At 44.4% G+C, this 25407-nt stretch overlaps 1 protein-coding gene across 3 annotated transcripts in view; it reads left to right on the plus strand.

Annotated features, from left to right (window-relative positions):
* The window catches only part of LOC145351931 (receptor expression-enhancing protein 2-like), a 176644-nt gene that overhangs the window by 126844 nt on the left and 24393 nt on the right, over nucleotides 1-25407 (plus strand). For all 3 annotated transcript variants that reach the window (XM_080201726.1, XM_080201725.1, XM_080201724.1), the window contains 4 exons: nucleotides 10786-10862; nucleotides 11999-12119; nucleotides 14429-14542; nucleotides 22228-22375. In XM_080201726.1, the coding sequence (XP_080057852.1) occupies nucleotides 10786-10862; nucleotides 11999-12119; nucleotides 14429-14542; nucleotides 22228-22375 (460 nt within the window). The remainder of the gene's footprint in view (nucleotides 1-10785; nucleotides 10863-11998; nucleotides 12120-14428; nucleotides 14543-22227; nucleotides 22376-25407) is intronic.

Here is a 25407-nt window from a genome sequence, read left to right on the forward strand (position 1 = left end):
ACCACCAGTGTTATGTGTATTCCAATAATTACAGTTCCCACCTCGTAAATCTTCTCTTGCTACTGCCTCATGTGACAATAACCAATCCATCACTACACCCGATTACTGTTCTGTAGCCAAGCAACTTGGTTTGTGTTCACACTGATAATTGATCAATTCTCTTAAAAATCTTGGTTAAAACTCTCCTATAGCCTTATCTTCAACAGTGAACAATCCTACAGTCTTCAAATTTTCCTCACATGTCCGAAGTTAATTAATAGTTCCGCCACACTCCTGTAATGTCAGGCTATTCTTTCAATAGCACAGCTACCAATATTATATGTATTTCTGTAGTCCACATTGATTTTCCTTATATTCCTGTGTAACACTTCTAAAATTTCGGCTTACTGATGCCGCGAACAATGCTGTTAGTTTCAGTGAACTCCACATCATTGCCCCATTTCACTCTATATTCTATCATGTCGCAAAATTATTTAATTTATGTTCACACTAATAATTTCCAATTCCGAACTAACATTTGTCACTCTTTCACAAACTTTCTCAACTTTATCCACTTTCCTGTGTGTTTTGTTTCTTCACTACTGTTTGAACTCATCAGCAAACGAAGACAATTTCATTTTTTTCCTCCATCTAATAATGTGCCCTCAGCAGTGCTCCCTGTGGCAATCAATCATGATCCTTTTCCACTCTGACCTAGCTTCATTCACAAAAACACTTTTTGCTTTCTTAAGTTTTATCAATTTTCAATTCTCCCCCTCTGATATATGACCCGTTTTCAATACCTTCCCACTTTGTACTCTGATCACTTGTTTGGTAATAGTGTCAGAAGCCTGTCTGAAATCTGAACAACTCAAATACATCAGATCGCCAGAATTTCATATGTTACATTCTGTAGCCAAGAGCAATTTGATCATTGAGTCAAAGAAAAAAAAACTTGTATTCCTGTAGCACCTTTCACAACTTCTGGATGGAATCTGGTGAACTGGTGCAGCAACAACAATCTCTTCCTCAATGTCAACAAAACAAAGGAGACTATCATTGACCCCAGGAAGCGCAAAGGAGAACATGCCCCATCCACACCACCAGGGACAAAGTAGAAAGTGTCGAGAATCCCAAGCTCCCAGATGTCCAGATCACCAACAACCCATCCTGGTCCCCACTATGCCGACACCACAGTCAAAAAAAACTGAAAGAAATCTTGAATGGTAAAGCCAAATAGAATATCTTTGTGCCTATGAATGACAATCTCATATATTGGCTTAATGGTATTCATAGTCATAAAAGATAGTGCTTTACCCATCAGTGTAGATTTTAACAAGACAGTTAAGTAAGTTTTTAGGTACCATCTCAACATATCACTGTAGAATGGGGTGCATCCCAGTTGAGATTTGAAGCAGCAGTGAAGTTGAATGAACAATCAGTCAGGCATGCATCAAAGGAATTATAGCAGCAGACCTCCATTCAGGTTCAAAAATAACTACCATCAACTATGTTTGTCTGTGATAAATTTGAAGCTACGTGTACAATTGAAAAGTGATTATTGAAAAGGACCACTGACCATTGGAATCAATAGTGCTCCAGCCACTAAACAATGTGCCGAAGAGAGATCAAAGAATGTTGTTAAGCTTCTCAAACCATTGATTGAGCGTTTCATGTAAGAGGAGAAGATGGGCTGTGCAGATACACTGAGCAGATCGTAGCTGCCAGAAATTAACAGCTGTAATTATACACATGGTGGGTGAAACTGACCTTCATGGATGACTTCCAGTTGGAGACTTATGCTGGAAACAACCTCATCATGTTGCAGTGAACACTGTTTAGAAACAGCTATGTGTTATTATTCTGGAGTAAAAAACAGAAAATGCTGGAAAGCTGAGCAGGTCTGGCAGCAACTGTGGAGGGAGAAACAGAGTTAACATTTCAAATCCGTATTACGCTTTTTCAGAGCTAAAGAGAGATAGGTTTTGCTTTTATTACTCAGACGGGCTGGCCAGGGATCAAGTCAGAGGTTTGTAAATACCTCTATCCCTCCCATGGCTTTTGAGAAGTGACTGGCCAAGGGGAATTGACATTCAAAGTTGAAAGACCCATGGTACCGGCTTGCTCTGTAAGGAGTTGACATCAGTTGCCCATTCAACAGGGGCATATCTGTAGTGTTTGTAATAGCCTCTTTTGGCCCAGGATGTAAACACAGTTTAAACAATATATCACAAAGTGTGATATTTGCTTGGCTGATCACAGTTCTCCAAAATCCTCTGTAATTAGCATAGTCCAGGAGGAACAGTGGACATCTCTCCTGTTAGAGACAGACCAATGGTTATAATTTGAAAGTGTGGCTGACCAGGAATCTCTGTGCTCTTACCAGTTGCCATGGATGTGTCAGAAGTATTAACAGATTGATTATCAACCTGTTTGGTTGTGTCAAAACTGCTGCTTCTGCGACCATCAGGGCCTGGAGTCAGACGTGAACCCAAGAGTTTCTGGCTCAGAGGCAAGGGTACTACCAACACAGCCACAAGGCCTCCTCCTTACTGAGTAAGGAATCATTACTACAGCAAGAGGTTGTGGTTGAGAGCCTTGATCAAAGATTGAAGCTGCCCTGTGTGAGTTTCATAGTCATATCCTGCCTGCGTGCAACTATGACAGGAGGTTTATCAAAGTAGGCAGGCTCACTTCACAGTTCACAATTTACAATGTTTGCCAAGATTTGGGGATTTAAACAGATGGGGAGAGGTGCGATTCTCCCATCCCACTATGCTAATTTTTAGTGCAGGGCCCTGGGAGAATCGCACATCGGCCGATTCACAGGATTCCCATGAACATTCGCACCACGCTTGCATCTCCCAGGCCTGGATTTCCAGCGGCATCTGTGCGGCATCAGATAACGGCTGAGAGACGTGGCTAGCATTTTAATAATACCTTACATACAATAGTATGTAAAATGCTACTTACATACTACTATCAGGCCTGGGACTGAATTCTCCAGACTCGCTAGCATCTCCCACTCCACCAGGAGTGTTTTACTCCAGGGGGGTTCAGACTAGCTGCCCACCTTTGAGGAACTAGCGGCCTGACCCCGTTGGAATGAAGGGGGTTTCAATCAAGGCCCCTCCATGAGTCGGGCGATGGATGGTGGTGCCCTGGGTATGGGCATCCTGGTAGTGCCAGCCTATAAACCCTGGCATTGCCCAAGGGGCAAAGTGCCCATACCCAGGTGGGCACCTTGGCACTGCCCACTGGGTATGGTGCAGTGCTAAAGGAGCAGGGCTCATTTGGGGCAGGGCCTAGGGGAGGGCCCTCTTGGTGATTGGTAGGGATGGTGGATCCCGTTGCCACTGTACACTGGGATTCGGTGCTGGAGGGAGGTCAGTGATCAGGGCAGGTTCGGGGAGCATGTTGGTGATCAGCCATGCTGGTCTGCCAGGAAGGGGTGTGGTCTGCCTGCAGGTGGGTTTGCCAGAGGGGGGCTGTGCCTGGGGGGTGGGATTGTCACTGTTGGGGTGGAGCTGGAAATCGGGATGGGCTGGGACAGGGGGGGATTCGGATCTGGCTTGTGGATGGTTGGGGGGCCATGATTGGGCTGTGGGGTGGGGTGGGTTGGGGGCGGGGGGGCAGCACCGTGGGGGTCCTGGGCTGGCCAGCAATCGAGCTGGCCAGTAAACAGGGGCTGACAGTTCGGGGCCGCTGCACATGCATAGAGGCTCACTGGTTTCAGCCTCTCCGGCATGAAAGAGCCTTGCCCCCTGAAATGTAATGATAACCACACTGGTGGCCTCTGCATTGCACTGAGTGTGGGAGATTCTGGTGTGAACTCCCACTGAAAAAAACCAATGTGAATTACTCCAGTTTTCCCATGATTTTGACACCTAGAACTTTTTTGGGCGTATTCCAAAAACACAAATAAACACATCATCTCAGCTCTCACACTCCAATGGCAAAGCCAAGAATGTCATGAAGACACCAAATTACTCTTCTCAAAGAGCAAAGGGTCTAATTGGAGTTTTATGTTCTGTTAGGTTGGCACAGACATTCTAAATGGAAGTGTGGGTCTAAGTCCTGTACAAAAACTCATGGGCCATATATGCAAGATGCTCCTTCCTTTAGCAGGAACACTCCTAAAGACTCGGTCAGACTGGAATACATTTGTCTGCATGTCTGTGTAAAGCAGCATCAGCAGCATTATGTATCAGAAGTGTGAAACCAGGTGAAGCAATACACCTTGGAGGTGCAATATAGGTGAAGCTCCCTAGCCGGAGTACTTGGAGTGCTGGAACATACACAAGTTCAGTGGGTCCCTAAAGTTACAATGCGCAAGTTGTAGACTCAACATATTGTAGGAATCCCTATCAGCTGATCAATGCCGATGAGCCACTGCAAGCAAACTTGACTGAAACACAGACCACCAATGCTACCCTGAACTGTCCACAAACAGTGGAAACAACACCCCCAACGTTCAAAATGTAATGGTGCAACAAGCAATCTCCAGCTGCATGCCTGGGAGACAGCACCACTTTCCACCTCCATTGAAGGACTGTTAGTTTTTAAAGTGCCTGCTCGGATTTTTTTTACCGGTTAGATTTCAGCGTTCATGTTTATTCAAATAGCAGGATAGTCTGCCTTTTTCTTTTGAGGGCAAAGATGCAACATGAGGCATACACTGACTGTAGGTGTGTGGTGTCCAAGTTGTCATTATTGAATCATTAAGTGTTTTTTTTAATCTCACTCCCTTCCTGTGTGTGGTAATTCATGATGTTTGCAGGAGATAGTGAGATTTGTAGTTGCTTTTTCAGGGCAGACCTAGATTGCAAATTCTCTGAGTTCGTACTCCTTTCCTTTGCTTTATTGACTTTTATATTATTGAGAAGCTCGCCTTTGCGGACCCTCTGGCTTCTTTACAATGTGATAAGAACACATAGCGTGCAATGATTTCCTTGTGCAGGAATGTGAAAGGAAGCCCTGTGCTTCAGAATCATTTTGGGATGGTTCCATTTCCTCCATAAAGGGAGTATACAACCAATCAAGTGACATGAAACTGAGCAAAATAGTGTTCTTTTAAATGAATTCCCGGGTGTTGGTGTAAAGGGAAACCACAAATGCAGCTGTCAGCAAAATTCCAGATAATGGAGAAAGGAAGTCATCTGGTGCCACTGAAATTGTTCCATATTTTTCAAGGCTCACAGTCGCATCTGCCTGTCGATTGATTGAAAAGTAAAACTCAATCAATGTAAGTCTTGACTTGGAGGCAGGGACCAGGGATTGGGTGAAGTTCAAAAGGCATTGGCAGAATTCCGGAGCCTTATCCAATGGCTGTTGTTTTTCAGGTGAGGAGTGTTGGCAGATTATTAGATCATGGGGGAATATCACAGCCAAACCAAATCAGTCATGTACAGGAATAAGTTTCACTTTCCAGCAGTAATCATTGGATGCTATAGGTACCTATAGATTTCATCTCTTAGCCAAGGAATAAAGATGTGCAAATTTAAGACTGCCGCAGTTACAATCAGTGATTTGTCCAATGATCAAACTCATATACTCCCTGATCAGTACAGCTCAGTATCTTTAACCTGGCATTGCAATTATCCTGTGAGCTTAATATCCCATAATAGGCCCATGAAAACATGCATACTGTGTGTGAGCAGTGAGGAAAGCTGCCTGCTCATAATTCACTGTTGCTAAACAAATTCATAACTCAAATTGTTCTTAGTATTATGTTCACAGTTTGCACCCTTATTTTTATTGCCTAATTCAAATGATTTGATAACTTGAAGCTGTTTTTGAAATATCCAGATTAGACTGTAGTCACAAAGTCCCAGAGTTGTATTTAACACAGCTAATCAGGAGATAGCCAATCCTGTTACACTAATATCTAATTAGTATAATAAGTTTTTCTCGAATTGCAAACCACAAATGTCCCTGATGACCTACATTAGAAAGCATGGTAGGAGAGGATATGAAATGTTACATTTTAAGTAGTAGATAAAGAATCAAAGAATCACTACGCTACGGAAGGATGCCATTCAACCCATCGAGCCTGCATTGACAACAATCCCACCGAGGGCCTGTATATCCCCATAACCTCACGTATTTGCCCTCCTAATCCCCTGACATTAAGGGGCATTTTAGCATGGGCAGAAATGTTTAAATTCCATTTGTCTTCAAGGAAGGAACAGAAAATCTTTTACGCTGCAACGTTTTCAATCACCATTTTAAGGACTGTAAACAAATGATCTGTTCCTTGACAATCTGTTAGTAATCTAAGTGCAAGCTGCATTTCTCAACATCATTAAATGTTATTTCTGTGTAGCTGCGTGCTCGAGGAATAGGAATATATTGAGTTTACATTTCAGGTTTTGTGAAAATAAACATTTATCCTTTCTTTTGATTTTAGTGTTTGTCTCACTCACAGAGTAGATTTTGAAGGACAATGGTTGAAAGTATGTTTGTGTTTTAAAAAACCTTAATGTTAAGTTTAAAGAGCCTTTCAAGATGGCCTTTCACAGCAGACAGTTGTCTACACAGCTGAATGTTTAAACATTGTGTTATCTCGGAATCAGTCACCAAGAGAGTCATTCATACTTCAAGGAGGCCGTGGTCAACACAGTTGATCCTTCTAAAGGTGTGAAACTCCTCTAATACTGAGAGGAGAAAGACTGCAACTTAGTTAACGCCTTTGCTTTATGGAATAATTACTCGCCTAAATTAAAATATCAGCCATTTTTGCAATTTTTAGAACTTTTAAAAATTAACTTCCATCTGTGACTGACATTTACTGCTCATTCCTCATTACTCTTGAATTGATGGATGTGGTGATGGTACTCCAACAATGCTCTTTTAAAAAAAATTTTCATGTTATGTGGGTGTTGCTGACTGGGCCAGCATTTATTGCCCATCCCTAATTGCCACTGAGAGACAGTGAAGATTCAACCACATTTCTGTGCCTGGAGAGATGCTGACCAATCTGATTTATGGACAGCTCTACAAGGCGGGACTTCCATCCAAGTGAGGGTGGAAGCTCCCCTACTGCCAATCAATGCTTACTCGAGCATAACATGGCAGCAGACCTGTCAGCAAGGGTGTGCTCCCCACCAATTCTCTGGATGGTGGGGTTCGAGACTCCGACATTCTAAAAATTCAGTTCATTTAATCTGTATTCTGTCTGCAGGCAGGGATAACCGAGCCTGGGAAGCATTGGTATAAGACCTCATATCTTGCACACTAACACAAGAATATCCATCATACTGTGATTTTGAACTTGGCAGCTGGTACAGTGAAATGCATCTAAGGCAATACGTGACTGTGACAAGTTTTCCATGAAGTGAAGAACTGCCAGAATGCTATATCATCATCTGCTCACCCATTCTATGCAACAGGCTTGATATTTACAAGATGCTGCAACTTTTAGGATTTGGAGTTTCCCGTTGATTTTGTTGGGAGTAAGCTGCTCACAACCTTGGAAAACCAGTGATCATGAGAAGACAGGCTTACAAATTGTGGGAGGTAGAGATTGCCAGAGTTCTCTTCAATTCCATCTTTATAGCTTTCCCTTCAGGCTTAGCCAGCCAGTAGCACTGGCACATCCACCTAGCAGTGATAGCATGGCACCCAATGCATTGAGCTTGCCACTGTATGCAAAACCATTTCAAGTACGCATCCTATTAAACGCATGCCCTCCTTTGTTTCCAAATGCAATCCCTCACTTCTGCTCTGCCCAATCCCCTCCACCCTCCCACCCTTCCCTTCCCCAGCCCCCATCCATTGAATCACACCCCCAATCCAAAATAACTGTACGTGAGACAAGTAGGAAACTGGACAACCTCACGAGTGTTTCTCATGCATTCATGACCTCATGGGCACCAGCTGAGATACAACAGAGTGACAGGTTCAGAAAGAGTTTCCTTGAGAATCACAGGGGAGAGGTGGGCAGAGTGGCTTAGGCGGCAGCAGAGGAAGAGCTATTTTTGCTTTTTCATGTTCGACCAACAATACTGGCCAACCCTACTGGTCGTTCTGCTGCATTGACATCAAAATGCAGCAGATACCGACATAGCATTATATAGCAGTGGTTGCCCATTGACTGACTCACTGTGAAGCATTGTTGCAGTGTTCTGCCTTTTGTTTAGGGGTTTTTGATTATGTTGCTAGTCAGAGTTACAATCCAAAAATTGAATAAAATGTTCTTAAAAAATCTTGCACAAACACATTACTGGCAGAAAGACCCGGAATTCTGGTCTGGATTCCGGGAATTCTTCAGCCACTAATACCTGAATATCCAGTCTGTCTGTCTCTGCAAATAGTTATGACTCAATGGACCGTGAAAACTAGAAGGTAATGTGGCTGCTGCTGGGGTACTGTGTATTAATCTGCAGTGGTGTTGCTGTGATATGACTCCATTTGTAGTTTAAGGAACCGAAACCTTCATTTGAGGTTTGATGATTGCTATGTACGCCCCTCAATGAATCATAGAAACAATAGAGTGCAGATTAAACATGCACCGACAACAATCCCACCCAGGCCCTATCCCCATTATCCCACCTGTTTACCCTGCAAATCTCCCTGACACTAAGAGGCAATTTAGCATAGCCAATCAACCTAACCTGCACATCTTTGGACTGTGGGAGGAAACTGGAGCACCTGGATGAAACCCACACAGACATGGGGAGAATGTGCAAACTACACACAGACAGTGTCCTGAGGCCAGAACTGAACCTGGGTCTCTGGACCTGTGAGGCAACAATACTAACCACTGTGCCGCCCAGCTCTTTTGGACAGCAGGCCTCCTACTTCATGTGCTGCCAGTTTTTTCCCAGGGGAAAAGTGATGGAGGTAGTTTTCCCTGGAAAATTAGTTTTCTTTTTAACTCGTGTATTCACCAATGGACTGAAGACAGACAAATGCAGCAACTGCCCCTGTCCCTGAGATAGAGTGCAACCACTTGAGGTCACAATAACCTGGCGCAATGTGAAGTGGCTGACTGTCATTCGAGAGTTTTTGCTTAATTTGCTGTGTGTGGAAGGACAATGTTTAGTCTTCCCTGAGCAGGTTATTGTGATTCTTTACCTCCCACACTGTTACATTTGTGACATGGACAGTCATACTTCAATAAATTAATAATCATGACATTTGAAAACCATTAGCAGCCTGAATGACCCTTAAATATTTCATAGAATGGGGAAAGCAAATTTACCACAATAGTTTCAGATATATCAGTGGGATGAGGAAGGAAATGGGGAAGGTTTGAAAGGACCTTATCTTGTTTGTCAATTCTGCTCTTAAGCTATGGAAGGACAAATTTAGGACATCTAGTGGCATCAAGAGGGTACAACACTATAAAACAGTTTTAAAACTTGAGAGCTTTGACAAGAAAAATGCCAGGTCTGCTTTCTGGGAACCATTGTAAGAAGTCTGTCAACACCAGGTTTAAGTCCAACCGATTTATTTAATAGTAAACTCGCTAATATATCGGTTGGACTTAAACCTGGTGTTGTCAGACTTCTTACTATGTTTACCCCAGTCCAACGCCGGCATCTCCACATTCTGGGAACCATTGCCATTTGCAGCATTTTTGAAGAAAATGTTGTATTAATTTGGGGATGTCATTAGGTAATAACATCAGGTAATATTGGCAAAGTTAGCAGCATGGTGACACAGTGGTTAATACAGTGGGGTGGCACGGTGACACAGTGGTTAGCATAGTGGGTTGGCATCATGGCACAGTGGTTAGCACAGTGGGGTGGCATCATGGCACAGTGGTTAGCATAGTGGGGTGGCATGGTGGCACAGTGGTTAGCACAGTGGGGTGGCATCATGGCACAGTGGTTAGCACAATGAGGTGGCATGGTGGCACACTGGTTAATGAACTAAATCCAGGAGACTGCCTCATGTCGCCAAGGATCTGGTTTCAATCCCGGCCTTGGGTGCTTGTCTCTGTGAGTTTGTATGTTCTCCCTGCGTCTGTGTGGGTTTCCTCCGAGTGCTCCGGTTTCCTCTCACATTCTAAAGGTATGCAGGTTAGATGGATTGGCCATGCTAAATTGTCCCTTAGTGTCAGGTGGACTAGTGGTTTAACTATGTGGGTTATGGGATAGGGCCTGGATGGGATTGTTGTCAGTGGCAGGCTCAAGGGACTGAATGGCCTCCTTCTGCAGTGCAGGGATTCCATGATTCTATAAAGTTTAAAGCGCGTGTTTGTGTGTTCACAGTGGCAGGATACAGATTATTCACTTTGTAGCTTTCTAGCGTTTCCATTTCTTGCCCAGATTGACTTACTGCCAACATAACTGTCTAAGAGTCCCTGTTTGATCAGCAGATCAAGTGCTGCTCACTGTATAACTTCACCAATTGCTGTTCATTTAACAGGGTAGGAATCACTCTAACTGAACTAAAAAAGATACAAAAGTCTGAGATCATGCAGCAACTGACTCAAAAACAGCTGTTTCCCTGCTGCCGTCAGACTTTTGAATGGACTGACCTCGCATTAAGTTGATCTTTCTCTGCACCCGAGCTATGAGTGTAGATCCGAAAGAACCCCCCCCCAGCTACGAGTGTAACACTACATTCTCCACTCTCTCCTTTCCTTCTCTATGAACGGTAAGCTTTGTCCGTATAGCATGCGAGAAACAATACTTTTCATTGTATACTAATACGTGTGACTGTAATATTGATTCAGCAGGTTTGGATTAATACAGAACTAATCCTGCATGGGCTATCTCTTACTGATACTGTTCTTTCTCTCTCTCTATCTATCTCTCTCTCTCTCTGTCTGATCCCAAAATCTCTCTCTTCCAGGTGAAGTGGATGATGTACTGGATTGTATTTGCATTTTTTACTACAGCAGAGACTCTCACAGACATAATACTGTCTTGGTGAGTAGTGTATATGTACAGTAATACTATTTTTGGAACTTTCAGGCAAAAGATATTATTCTCGCAAACAATCGGTTCACACCAACTCCATTAAGGGATAAAACTTATGTGTACATTTTTGTTTCTTTGGTTAACCTGCCCCTGAATCACTCCGCCTCCCCTGCCAGCTAAGAGGCTACCCCAGTGGTGGATGAGGATAAGCTGATGTGCAGGAGTTTTTGTACCTCATCCATTCTGGCAAAAGACCCATTTACCCCCGTAAGATTTTACAGTTGATTCTTGAATGAGTCTCAGATGTTTTTGTTCCTTTGTCCTGTCTTTCTGAGTGTTGGAAAAATGTTTCTTTTTTAAAGTTTATTTATTAGTTTCTCAAGTAGGCTTACATTCACACTGCAATGATGTTACTGTGAAAATCCCCTTGTTGCCACACCCTGACGTCTGTTCTCTGAGGGAGAATTTAGCATGGCCAATGCACCTAGCCAGCATGTCTTTTGGACTGTGGTAGGAAACCAAAGCACCTGGAGGAAACCCATGCCGACATGGAGAGAACCTGCAGATTCCGCATAGACAGTGACCCAACTGGGACTTGAACCCTGGCACTGTGAGGCAGCAAGGCTAACCATTGTGCCACCAAGCCATCTGCTCTAAGATCTCTTTTCACCAATGTCGTCTCCTTCACAGCTTCAGGGACCCAAGTTTGATTCTGGCCTTTGGTGACTGTCAGTGTGGAGTTTGCATGTTCGCCCCACATCTACATGGTTTCCTCTGGGTGCTCTGGTTTCCTCCCACAGACCAAAAGAAGTGCTGGCTAAGTTGAATGGCCATGCTAACTTGTCCCTTAACGTTTCAAGATGTGTGGGTTAGGGGGATTAGCAGGGTAAATACATGGGGTTACGGGACAGGGCCTGGGTGGGATTCCTCTGTCAAAGAGTCAGTGCAAACCCAATGGGCTGAATGGTCTCCTACTACACTGCAGGGATTCTGTGACTCTATGACATGTAGCGCATGTCCTCCACCTGTATTCCTTGCAAGCTTACCAAGTAGGAATTGAAGATGAACTGAGACAATGGAAAGGTTCTGGGGACATAAGGCACTGAATCTGTCTGCTTAATCATCTTCCTTCTCTGTTCCTGTAGGTTTCCATTTTACTTTGAGTTGAAGATAGCTTTTGTCATCTGGCTGCTCTCCCCATACACAAAAGGCTCCAGTGTCTTGTACAGAAAGTTTGTCCACCCAACCTTGTCCAGCAAAGAGAAGGTACTGCTGATACAGATCAACTATATCTGTTTATTATTGCTTAACTTGAAGAGGAGAACCAAGGTGCGGAGGGGAATTCTGACCCGGGGGGTTGATCAGTGGGGTGTGGGGGTGTCTGCCAGAGTGAGAGGGATGTGGGATCGCCACTGCTTGAGGTGGGCTGGACATTGGGGCACTCCAAGGTGGAGGCGGTGTCAGGGCTGGCCTGGGAATTGTTGTGGGGGCAGCGATCGGGCCATGAGAGGGGCTAGAGGGGCAGCCCTGTGGGGCTGGCCAGCAATCGGGGAGACTGACAGATTGGGGCACTGGGCATGCACAGACTTCCAGAACTGTCAGACTCTGGCACAAATAGGACCTTCCCTAGGTTTTTAATGAGCTTCACCACTGGGATCTCTGCAGTGCACTGAGTGGGGAGATTTGAGTTGGCTTCTAGAACAGTTTTCCCCCCAATTCAGCGCTTCTGGGAGAATTGCGACCCATGATTCCAATCCAATACAGGAACATTTTGTGGGACCTTTATTGCTTGTAATATATATAAATTAACTGGAGGAAAATGTAAGTCATCTGACTAGTAAGTTTGCAGATGACACAAAAATGGCAGAGTTGCAGATAGTGTCAAAGGATACAGCAGGATATAGATAGATCGCAGACTTGGGCACAGAAATGGCAGATGGAGTTTAATCCAGACAAATGAAGTGTGATGCATTTTGGAAGATCAAATTCAGGTGTGAATTATATAGTAATCTGCAGAACCCTTAGGACCATTGACATACATAGGGATCTGGGCATATAGGTGGCAACACAGCTGGATAAGGTAATCAAGAAGGCATACAGCATGCTTGCCTTCATTGGCCAGAGTATAAAAGTTTGCTAGTTATATTACAGCTGTATAAAACTTTAGTTAGGCTGCATGTGGAATATTGCTTGCAGTTCTGATTGCTACACTACCAGAAGAATATGGAAGCTTTGGAGAGAGTGCAAAGCAGATTCACCAGGATTTTGCCTGAGTGGAAGGTTTTTGGTATGAGGAGAGTTGGATAAACTCAGATTGTTTTCACTGGAAAGACAGAGGCTGAGGGGTGATCTGATACAGGTCCAGAAAATGATGAAAGGCATAGACAGGGTGGATAGTCAGTGGCTTTTTCCCAGGCTGGTGGTGTCACTTACAAGAGGGCACAGGTTCAAGGTGAGAGAGGGAAAGTTTAGGACAGACGTGTAGAAAAGTTTGTCACACAGAGTTGTGGGTGCCTGGAACGTGCTGCCGGTGGAGGTGGTAGAAACCAACTTGTTAGCAATGCTGAAGGTATATCTTGATAGACACATGAATGGGAGGCAAACAGAGGGATGGAAACTGTGTATGGGCCTAAATAAGGAATAGGAATCGGTGCAGCCTGGTAGGCTGAAAGAGCCTGTTCCTGTGTATTGTTCTCTCTCTTCTCTGTTTATGTCCTGGAATAGGATCCTGAAGGTATTCAAATATCACTAACCCAAAGTCTTCTGAGCTGAGACAGTGTGGCTTTTCATTGCCTGATTGGATAGCAGACACATACCCTCCGGTCTTAATGAAGTTCACACAGGCAAAACTTTCCAAATTTCTCCACTCTACAAATTACGCTATCCTTTATTGATATTCTTGCCTTCACCAACATTGCTTCGTCATCACTCAGTGTAAAATGCAACACATCACTCACTGTGAGGGTGGAACGTGCAGCAGATGATAATCAGAGATTTAGAAGTACCTGTAGCTTTACGCCAACTATTCCCCCTTGCACATTTTCTGGACACTTTTGCTTTCTCTCCAGCTCCTATCGTCACTCTATGTTACTCTTTCTAACTGAGTGGGTGGACAGATTGGGGATTTCTCCAAGTGCTACTCTTTGGAGAGTTACAAATTTAAATGGATAAATTACTGGGTTCCTATGCCACCTCAGGCTGCACAAGGGGTGTCCCTGTTTCCGCTCCCAGAGTATGAAGATGTTATGTCAAAGCTGCATCCCTCCAGATCCCAGTCTCTAGATCCATTCAAAAAAAATTCTAAGTCAGCCACTCTGAACATTACTTTCCTTGAAAACATAGTAGTATTGATGACCCTGAGGTGAGAAAATGCAGTAGACTTTAAATAAGTGTTTTCTGGCATGAATGAAGATATCTACATTGGAGCTGCAACTAGACTGTCCTTTACATGTGATACTCATGGACAATGTAAAGCTGTTTCTGCAGCATGTTGAGTTACCTTTGCCCTCTTTTGTTGTAGATTTCAACAGGATGTTGGTCATTTTTATTCTAATTTTTCTCTTTCCTGTCTGTAGGAAATTGATGAATATATAAGCCAAGCCAAAGATCGCAGCTATGAGACCATGATGCGGTTTGGGAAACGCGGACTCAATCTCGCTGCCAATGCTGCAGTCACAGCTGCAGCTAAGGTAATTGTAGGCTTTCTTGGCCTGGGGGTTTTACTATACTGTGTCAATGAATTGTCGTGCACCACTTCTGTCAGTGGACTTCTTGCAGAGGTAAAAATCCCTAATTCTGCTAGCTGGAGATGAATTAATTATGACCATTCTCACTGCAAGTGTTTGCCTTATCTCCAACAGAAAGGTGTTACAGAATGAGGCAATGTAAAGTCACACATAAGTCCTACATGGTAGGTGTGATGAGTACCTTCGCTACTAAGAGTCTATAGCGGTTTTATTGAGAGTTTAAAATGTCAAGGCCAGAGATCTCCAATCTCACACAGCCCGCAATCACTGCCAGCGAGAATTTGATGCTCAGCCAAATCACCATTCACATGCACAAGACTGGATAATCCAAACCGCGGGTGAAGTGAGAATCTTGGCTTGTACACTTTCAACAGTTTTCCTCAAGGAGTCTTCAGCCCATCTATGATAGTCCAAGTTACATGTTTCATTTCATGCTGAATAGTCTTACAACTATTTTCCGCTTTTCCCTTGCATGTATGTGTCACCTTCAGGCTTTTTGGCCAAGCCATTTCACCTTTGTTGTAATCAGGTCAGTGCCACTTTTCAGTATGAAAATGTGACAATGCTATGCCTTTAAGAAATATACTTTAACAATGTTTCTCTGCAGGATGTTTCGAGCAGTCCCTGGCATTTTATCGGAGCCATTTTGTCTATAACTGGTATCCTCTACTGTTAATGAAGCAGTATAATTTATACAATGTTTGTTTTAATTGGAACTAACGCAGTGTTCTGTTGTTTTAGTGTTCCTCTAGGATTGCAGAGTAGAGCTTGACTGGGATAATTGACAGGTCAGGCCATATGACTGGGGACACCTAAGCTTTTACAGAGAATTCCAGCTTTGTTGCTGGTTCAGAAAGTTTGATAGTGGAGAGAGCTGAGAGAGGACTTACCCTGATGGAGCGGATGGGAGGGTGACAGCAACCCTGACTTTCTAGGCCAGAGAGGTGAGATTGCTGTGCTTCCTGGTAATAGCCCTTGGGTCCAGGACTCCTCGAATAAGGGCCTCTAGGGCCTCGCAGTGAAAGCAGGTGTTGCCTTCTTGCAGCTGCTCACCTTTTGCCTCTGGATTCTGGACACCCTGCACATGGTCTGGTGAAGACAAGTGGGCTGGAGAGAGTGATAACAGTGTCTTGTACTGGTGTTTAAATATGGCATTGGGACATTCAAAGCTGCCAACTGAGGGCAGATGGGTGAATCAGCTGCTGGTCTACCTGAAGAGTTGGAGAGGAACTCACCTGTGCATAATTATTGAGCTTCCAAATGCTCAAATCCAGGCTGAAAACGAGGGTAAGGTGGAATTCTCCTCAATTACCTGGATGGACAGATGCAATGATGTGCAAGAAGCTTGATACACAATTGAGGATAGAATAGTCCACTTTATGTGTCCTCTGTATTAACCTCATTTATCATTATGGCAACATTTATTCTTGCGTACAGGATGCATTTGTAGTAGCTCACTGAATTGATTTTATAGGTACCTTTTAATCTAACTTCTACCATCAGGAAAGACGAAAGCAGCAAATTCTCCTGCAGATTAATCGCCATCATAACTTAGACATATATATCTGGAACTCCCAGCCTAGCACTGTAGTAGGAGCACCATCTGCACGAGGGGACATCCAACATCATTTTCTAGGCCAACCAGGGATAGTTAATAAACACAGCCTTCCCAATGACATTGGCATTCCTAGAATAAATAATAGAATTGTCCACAAGGCAACCTTCTATCAGAGATTGCATCTCTAATAATAGCATCATGGTAATATATGTATGGAGATGAGCAAATGAGCCAGTGAATAAGGAGAATTAGGAACATGATAGTACTAGTTTTGGACCCACTTTATCTGTACTCCAGGCCATTGGACATTGATGATAGCCTGTTCAAACTGACCCAAAGGTCTAAAATAAAGGTTTGTTCCCTATTGGTCAGTTTCAGGAGAGACCCAAAAGTCCACCCAGCATCCCATCTTGCTTGTGAAAAATGTAATATTCATCGTGCCTATTGTTGAAATGTTGCTTTGTGCTTTTCCATTCTCAAAAGATAATGTGACTGCAGTTACAAGTGACAGTAACGTATTATAGACACATATGAACGTTGGAAAGAGCTGATTTGTAAGATCATAACATGTACACTGGAATTTTACCAATCTGCCTGCCTCAGGAATCAGGACCATGGAACGGACCATGGAAAGGTCCATTGACCTTGGACAGGATTTTACAGTTTCAGGATGATCGAGGCCGTCATCTAAGTTATAGTGAGATAGGAAGAGTGGCAACTCATGATGATGATATGCCTGTCTATGGTGAAATAGGGGCTAACTTTTTCATTGTAGATATCCTTAGACCATTAAACTTCTTTCTTACTCACTGCATAAGATAAAGGTGCATTATGTTATGGGTAATGTATTAGCATGGATAGAGGATTGGTTAATTAACAGAAAGCATAGAGTGGGGGTAAATGGGTGTTTTTCTGGTTAGCGATCAGTAACTAGTGGTGTGCCTCAAGGATCAGTGTTCGGATCGCAATTGTTTACTATTTACGTAGACGATTTGGAGTTGGGGACCAAATGTAGTGTGTCAAAACTCGCAGATGACATTAAGATGAGTGGCAGAACAAAGTGTGCAGAGGACGCTGAAAGTCTGCAAAGAGAGATAGATGGTCTAAGTGAGTGGGGGAGGGTCTGGCAGATGGAATACAATGTTGGTAAATGTGAGGTCATCCATTTTGGTAAGAATAACAGCAAAATGGAATATTATTTTAAATGGTAAAAAATTGCAGCATTCTACTATGCAGAGGGACCTTGGTGTTCTTGTGCAAGAATCGCAAGGAGTTGGGGTTTGCAGGTGCAGCAGATAATTAAGAAGGCAAATGGAATTTTGTCTTTCATTGCTAGAGGGATAGAGTTTAAAAACAGTGAAGTTATGCTGCAATTGTATGAGGTGCTGGTGAGGCCACACCTAGAGTACTGTATGCAGCTTTGGTTTCCTCACTTGAGAAAGGATATACTGGCACGGGGTGGGGGGATGCAGAGGAGATTCACTATGTTGATTCTGGAGTTGAGAGGGCTGGCTTATGAGGAGAGACTGAGTAGACTGGGGCTATACGCTTTGGAATTCAGAAGAGTGAGGGGAGATCTTGTAGAAACATATAAATTATGAAGGGAATAGATAAGATAGAAGCAGAGAAATTGTTTCCACTGACAGGTAAAACTAAAGCTAGGGGGCATGGCCTCAAAATAAGAGGGACCAGATTTAGGACTGAGTTGAGGAGGAACTTCTTCACACCAAGAGTTGTGAATCTGTGGAATTCCCTGCCCAGTGAAGCAGTTGAGGCTACCTCATTGCATGTTTTTAAGGAAAGGATAGATAAATTTTTGAACAGTAAAGGAATTAAGCATTATAGTGATTGGGTGAGTAAATGGAACTGAGTCCACAAAGATCAGCCATGATCTTATTGAATAGCAGAACAGGCTCGAGGGGGGTGGATGGCCTACTCCTCCTCCTAGTTCTTATATTCTTATGACTCTGTCCAATAACCAGCTGTTGGACTGCATAAAGCTCCTGTTGATTGATTTTCTTCCTTTATTTCAATTCCTTCATAAGCAGTAAAGAAGCTTCAAAAGATGCTGAGACTTTGCTCCTGTGACAGTGCAGTTGATCAGCATTCTTATCACAGCCATTTAGAAGTTTGCGCCAAGCAAGAGTTAAGGAAGCTCTTTAAGTAGCAGCTGCAGCTTCAAGCTATTTTCTGCCTGATTGTGCAGCTTGCACAAATGAATATTGTTTAGTAAATTCGGTATGGCATCCTAATCTGGGTAAGAGGTCTCATAACACCAGGTTAAAGTCCAACAGGTTTATTTGGTAGCAAAAGCTTTTGAAGTGCTGCTCTTTCATCTGGTGAGTGGGATTTCAGTTCACAAACAGGGCATATAAAGACACAAACTCAATTTACAAAATAATAGTTGGAATGCGAGTCTTTACAGGTAATCAAGTCTTAAAGGTGCAGACAATGTGAGTGGAGATAGCATTAAGCACAGGTTGAAGAAATGTGTATTGTCTCCAGACGGGACAATTAGTGAGATTTTGCAAGCCCAGGCAAGTCATGGGGGTTACAGATAGTGTGACATGAACCCTAGATCCCTGTTGAGACCGTCCTTGTGTGCGGAACTTGGCTACCAGTCTCTGCTCAGCGACTCTGCGCTGTCATGTGTCGTGAAGGCTGCCTTGGAGAACGCTTACCCGAAGATCAGAGGCTGAATGCCCATGACCGCTAAAGTGTTTCCCAAAAGGAAGAGAACACTCTTGGCTGGTGATTGTCAAACGGTGTTCATTCATCCATTGTCATAGTGTCTGTATGGTCTCCCTAATGTACCATGCCTCAAGACATTCTTCCCTGCAGCGTATCAGGTAGACAATGTTGGTCGAGTTGCAAGTGTATGTACTGTGTGGATGGTATTCTCATGTGAGATGATGGCATCCGTGTCGATGATCTGGTATCTCTTGCGGAGGTTGCTGTGGCAGGGTTGTGTGGTGTCGTGGTCACTGTTCTCCTGAAGGCTGGGTAGTTTGCTGCAGATAATGAATGATCTGTTTGAGGTTGTGCAGTTGTTTGAAGGCAAGAAGTGGGGGTTTGGGGATGGCCTTGGCGAGATGTTTGACTTCATGAATGACATATTGAAGGCTCTGGAGAAGATGTCATAGTTTCTCCACTCCAGGGAAATACTGGACGACGAAGGGTATCTGTCTGCCATGTCCCGTGTTTGTCTTCTGAGGAGGTCGGTGCGGTTTTTGTGGTATGGTGCATTGGAACTGTCAATTGATGAGTCGAGCGACATATCCTGTTATTATGAGGGCATCTTTCAGCGTCTGGAAGTGTCTGTTGCGATCCTCCTCGTCTGAGCAGATCGTGAGTATACGGAGGGCATGTCCATAGGGGCTGGCTTCTTTAATGTGTTCAGGGTGGAAGCTGAAGAAGTGGAACATCATGAGGTTTCCATTGTCATGCAGTACAGTGAAGTGTTGAGGTGACTATCCTTGATGGAGACGTGTGTGTCCAAGATTGCAGACGATTCCAGAGAGTAGTCCATGGTGAGTCTAATGGTGGGATGGAACTTATTGATGTCATCATATAGTTATTTCAGTGATTGTTCAGCATGTGTCCAAAAGGAAGAAAATGTCATTGATGTATCTAGTGTATGGCATCAGTTAAAGGTCCTGTGCGGTGAAGAAGTCTTGTTCAAATCTGTGCATGAAGATGTTGGCATATTGAGGTGCACATTTGGTCCCCATGGCTGTTCCGTGTGTCTGGATGAAGAACTGGTTGTTGAAGGTGAAGACATTGTGGTCCAGGATGAAGCAGACGAGTTGCAAAATTGCATCTGGAGATTGACAATTGTCGGCATTGAGTACTGAGGCAGTTGCAATAATGCCATCGTCGTGGGGGATGCTGGTGTAGATTGCCGAGACATCCATTATGATGAGGATTGCTCCTGGTTTAACTGCTCTCCTCATCACAATGGGTACATTGATACATTGATGATATGTTAAAGAAGCCATCCGCTATGGACAAGCCCTCCGTATACACAAGATCAGCTCAGATGAGGAGGATCGCAAAAGACACCTCCAGACGCTGAAAGATGCCCTCGTAAGAACAGGATATGGCGCTCGACTCATCGATAGTTCCGACGCGCCACAGCAAAAAACCGCACCGATCTCCTCAGAAGACAAACATGGGACACGGTGGACAGAGTACCCTTCGTTGTCCAGTACTTCCCCAGAGCAGAGAAGTTACAACATCTTCACCGGCGCCTTCAACATGTCATTGATGAAGACAGACATCTCGCCAAGGCCATCCCCACACCCCCACTTCTTGCCTTCAAACAACTGCACAATGTCAAACAGACCATTATCCGCAGCAAACCATCCAGCCTTCAGGAGAACAGTGACCATGCCGCCACACAACCCTGCCACAACAACCTCTGCAAGACACCCAGATCATCGACACAGATACCATCATCTCATGTGAGAACACCATCCACCAGGAACACGGTACATACTCTTGCAACTTGGCCAACATTGTCTACCTGATACGCTGCAGGAAAGGATGTCCCAAGGCATCCTACATTAGGGAGACCATGTAGACACTACAGCAATGGATGAATGAACACTGCTCGACAATCACCAGGCAAGAATGTTCTCTTCATGTTGGGGAACACTTCAGCAATCATAGGCATTCGGCCTCTGATCTTCAGGTAAGTGTTCTCCAAGGCCTTCACGACATACGACAGCGCAGAGTCGCTGAGCAAAGACTGATAGCCAAGTTCCGCACACATGAGGAGAGCCTCAACCGGGATCTTGGGTTCATGTCACACTATCTGTAACCCACACGACTTGCCTCGGTTTGCAAAATCTCACTGACTGTCCTGCCTGGAGAAAGTACACATCTCTTTAACCTGTGCTTACTGCTCTCTCCAATCACATTGTCTGTACCTTTAAGACTTGATTAACTACAAAGCCTCGCATTCCAACCATTATTTTGTAAATTGAGTTTGCGTCTTTATATGCCCTGTTTGTGTGTGAACTGAAATCCCACTCACCTGATGAAGGAGCGGCGTTTTGAAAGCTAGTGGCTTTTGCTACCAAATAAACCTGATGGACTTTAACCTGGTGTTGTGAGACTTCTTAAGCCTCAAGATAAAGGTGAGGCGGTTTAGAACGGAGTTGAGGAGGAACTTCTTCACTCAAAGGGTGGTGAATCTCTGGAATTCTCTGCCCGTTGAAGTGGTGGAGGCTGCCTCGCTAAATATTTTTAAGAAGCGGGTTGATGGGTTCTTGATAAGAGAGGGGATTAAGGGTTATGGGGAGAGGGCGGGAAAGTGGAACTGAGCCACAACAGATCAGCCATGATCTTATTGAATGGCGGGGCAGGCTCGAAGGGCTAGATGGCCTACTCCTGCTCCTATTTCTTATGTTCTTATGTTCTTATGTTCTTACTGTGTTTACCCCAGTCCAATGATGGCATCTCCACATCAAGCCTAGTCTGGGCTAGGAGTGTGCTAGACACAGTATAACACTCTGATCAAATTCATGGAGGTCGGCTCAGCAAAGCCCACTGTCATTTCGCATGTGAGAAGAAAATCCACCCCGTATGCTCCTTGTCATCTTTGCTTCTATTCTTCCAATGCAGACAAAGCGACCTTGTAACTTCTCACTATCAGTAGAGGCATATGACCAGGTGGTGGCTACTCGAGATCCTGAATATTCTCCTGAGAAGCAGATTATGAAGACTCGCAGCCTCACCCTGCCCCCCAAGACTGTCTGTCCTTTTGATCTGTAGCATGCAATTCGGAATGCATGCAATTATTTCTGATGCAGTTTTAGCTTATAACCTTAACAAAATACCCTCACCTCTGCTCAGTATGATAGGTAAAACTGTCCTGAATTTTGATTTTCAAAAATAAGTATTTTAATTAAGGCTCGCCTTTTGAATTCAAGGGAGCCAAGCATCAAGCCTTTCAGGCTGACAAGGAGACTAACTTCCAGTTGTATCCTTGCTCACCATTATTCAGAGTTAATTGTGATGCTGCTGTCAGATTTCACCCTGTTGATAAGATCACTTTATTGCTCAGGGCCAAGGCGTGCTCTCAGACAAGCTGCGGAGTTTCAGCATGCAGGATCTGACACTGCTCAGAGATGAAGATGCGATCCACCTGCGCAGCACTGACCCCCTGATGAGAACTTCCATCGGCAACATTCCAGAAATGATCAATGATCCTGGTGAGTTTCAGAACAACTCTTTCCAATACACATTATTGCTATGGTCATTAAACCAACCACAAGGGCAAACAGATCCGATAGATATAAGCAGAGATTCCAATCTTGTGTTCACTGATAAATGATGGTGCAGTGATGTACTGAGGAATCCTTGTGGACATGATGTTCATCATTCTTATTTCAATCAGGTTTGGAAGTTCAGACTCAGTGATTTGTCTCCCCTGGCCACTCCTCCATGCTTCTAAAACCCTGCTTTGAGGAGCAGTATGTCATCCTACAGTGCCCTCAGGTCCAGCACAGATCATCAATTCATCCGACCTTCTCTTAACCTTGATTAAAATGTATCTGGGATGGAAGTGACTTCTGGTAAGAGGCCACACAAACATGACACAGTCACCAGCCTTCAGAAAAGGCCTGTTTGCTGTTTCCACTCCTTCCCTCCCTTTAACCATTCATGTTCTTACGATCATAAGAGTGCTTTGGTTCTGATAAGGTTGTTTGCAAATTATCTTTCATGATTGGTGTTAACAAGGTTCAGCAGCAATGATCGCGGTAACTGTAGCTGTTCTATCCTGAGAATGTCCAGAGCTGATTACACACGTGGAATGTGCTGCAAACAATCAGCAGCTCAGGCAGACTCTGCGGAGAGAGGGAGAAAGACACACACAGAGCGAGAGACATAATGCTAAATTTTACAGCCTCTCTTGTCCCAAAACCATAAAATCCCCACCAAGTTGAACAGACCTTCCCATTGTCCACTCGCTCCAATTCCTGTGGCAGACGGGGTGGTAAAACTCTGGCCTGCAAAGTGAGAGACAGAGTTCATGTTTCAGGGCAATGGTCTTATTTTGTCCTGAATTGTTAGACAGCATTTTCCTCCTGGGATCAGGAAACAGGATCGTGTAAGTACATGCCCCCATTTAAAGACATCACACTGGCCATTTGTATAAAAAATGGTTGCAGCAGGAGACACAGTAAAAAGTCTGCCAACACCAGGTTTTAGTCCAACCGATTTATTTGATAATACTCACAAGCTTTCGAGGTTTCCCTCTTCGTCAGGTGAATGGAGAGTTCTGGCCTCAGACAGAGCATATAAAGCTCTGTGCAGGGCTGACCCTTGGTTCTCCAATGCCTGGATCCATGAGGGAGAGGGGAGAGAGAGAGAGAGAGGCCGTCTGCAGATGAAATGTGGTCTGAAGAAATTGAGTCCAGTGCTGGAGAATGTTCAATGATCTTTGCTCTAGAAAAGTGAGTGCAGCACCAGACCCTGATGAGAGATCTCTAAGTATTGAGTCTCCAACAGACATTCCAGCTGAGGGCACATACTGATCCTGAACATCGGGGAAATATGTGGCCAGGGCATTAAATGACCACCAGCAAGACTCAGAACCACAGTGTGAAAGAGATCTAGCAACATTGATACGTGCAACTTATATCAATGAGATATGGCCTCTCTCTTTTGCCCATATAGGTGAAAAGAGTGCACAGTCCTAGGGAAAGGGCTCACCATCAGAGGAGTGCCTCACGCCCATGTCAAGAAGAGAGCCATGAAAATTGCCAGGGTGGGTCTGCAGGAGTAGGTTGAGAAAGCAGAAGTGGGCATTCCTCATTGAGAGGACAAAGAGACATTGCTATCTGCAGACAGAGTGCAATCCTCCCTGTCCTACAACATACCAAAGCCTCAGCTGTAGTGGGAAGCCTCAGCATTGCAGAGGCTGCTCCCCCTCCAAGGCTAGTTCTCATGGTCTCTTCCTGTGTCTCCCATGGGTTCAGTGATGGAGGGGAATTTCTTGAGCCTGAGGACACTGGGGTCCTCTTGGAAAATTAAGACAGCAGAGCTAGCACCATCATATCTTACAACAGCAAGCATCAGTGGAGATAGATTCCACTGTGTGTTCTCATATGTGATTACATAGGGTGGCACTGGTTGAAGAGCACAGCACTAGTGTGCAGCAACAGGCAAGAGAGACAGAGCTAGTTGTGGGAAGTTCCCCTTGAGGATGAAGGATAAAAATAGTTATGCTCGCCTGGGCGCAGGTGAGAGAAAGCTTTATGCAGACCAGCAGCAACATATGTGTGAGCACGTTCCAGAGTTTGCTGAGGCGCATGAGCTGAGAGAAAAGAACTCCATCCAGTTCAACTGCACCACCATGGTTCAGAGCTTTGACTGTATGAGCTCCCTCACTGAGAGAATGGTCAACTTCATGACAGTCATATGTGGCTGCATTCAGAGCAGACGTAGGAGCAATGTGCTAATGTGCATAGAGTGTATGCCACGCTCTGTAGCATTGAATGGTCACTGGCACAAATGCTGCAAAGATGTTTGGAGTGGATGCCACTTGCACCCCAACTGGTGCTGCACTCGAGCCAGGGTGCCAACTAAAGCCTGAAAGGGTGCCATACTTTGGGATGCCAACATCATCACCAGCTTCCTTGGACTCTCTGACTGAGGACCCAACAGTTCAATAGGGCCCAGTGATGGAGGCTGCCCTCCATTGACCCTGATGCAGCAGCATCTGGAAATGTCCCCAATGGTATCTGCACATCAAGGGCAGCCATTGCATGCATCTCAGCCATGAACTGAGTAAAGGAAGCTGCTGCCTTCACCTTGTTTAACACCATCAGGGGAGTACCATGCAGAAGTGGCCAAGAATAATGGCCACCATGTTGAGCAGTGTGCTGAGTAGTTTACTGGAGTTTGCTTCATTTGTAAACACGCACTTTGTAACTTTGACACTTAAGAAGGTGAGTAGCCATCTCTTCAAGTGAGTTCCCATGTTGCCTAGAATCCATCACAGAGTTTGGTGGAGTGAGGAGCTGTGCACCATGGACTGCCAGGGGATGAAGGAGCCATAGTCAGGAACGTGAGCACACACATGGAGGAAGCTCCTGTGGTGACAATCCAGCTGAACTTTGAGGGAGTGGGAGCCTTTTCTTGTTGGTGAATCACACTGGCTGCTCAGTCAACAACTTAGTGGTAACATGGATGAGATTGATGATGCCCTGCACCTAGGGGCATCCAAAGATGGAGGCAA

The sequence above is a fragment of the Carcharhinus amblyrhynchos genome, chromosome 13 (genome assembly GCF_965287045.1).
Source record: "Carcharhinus amblyrhynchos chromosome 13, sCarAmb.v2.hapA, whole genome shotgun sequence".
NCBI classification, from domain to species: domain Eukaryota; kingdom Metazoa; phylum Chordata; class Chondrichthyes; order Carcharhiniformes; family Carcharhinidae; genus Carcharhinus; species Carcharhinus amblyrhynchos.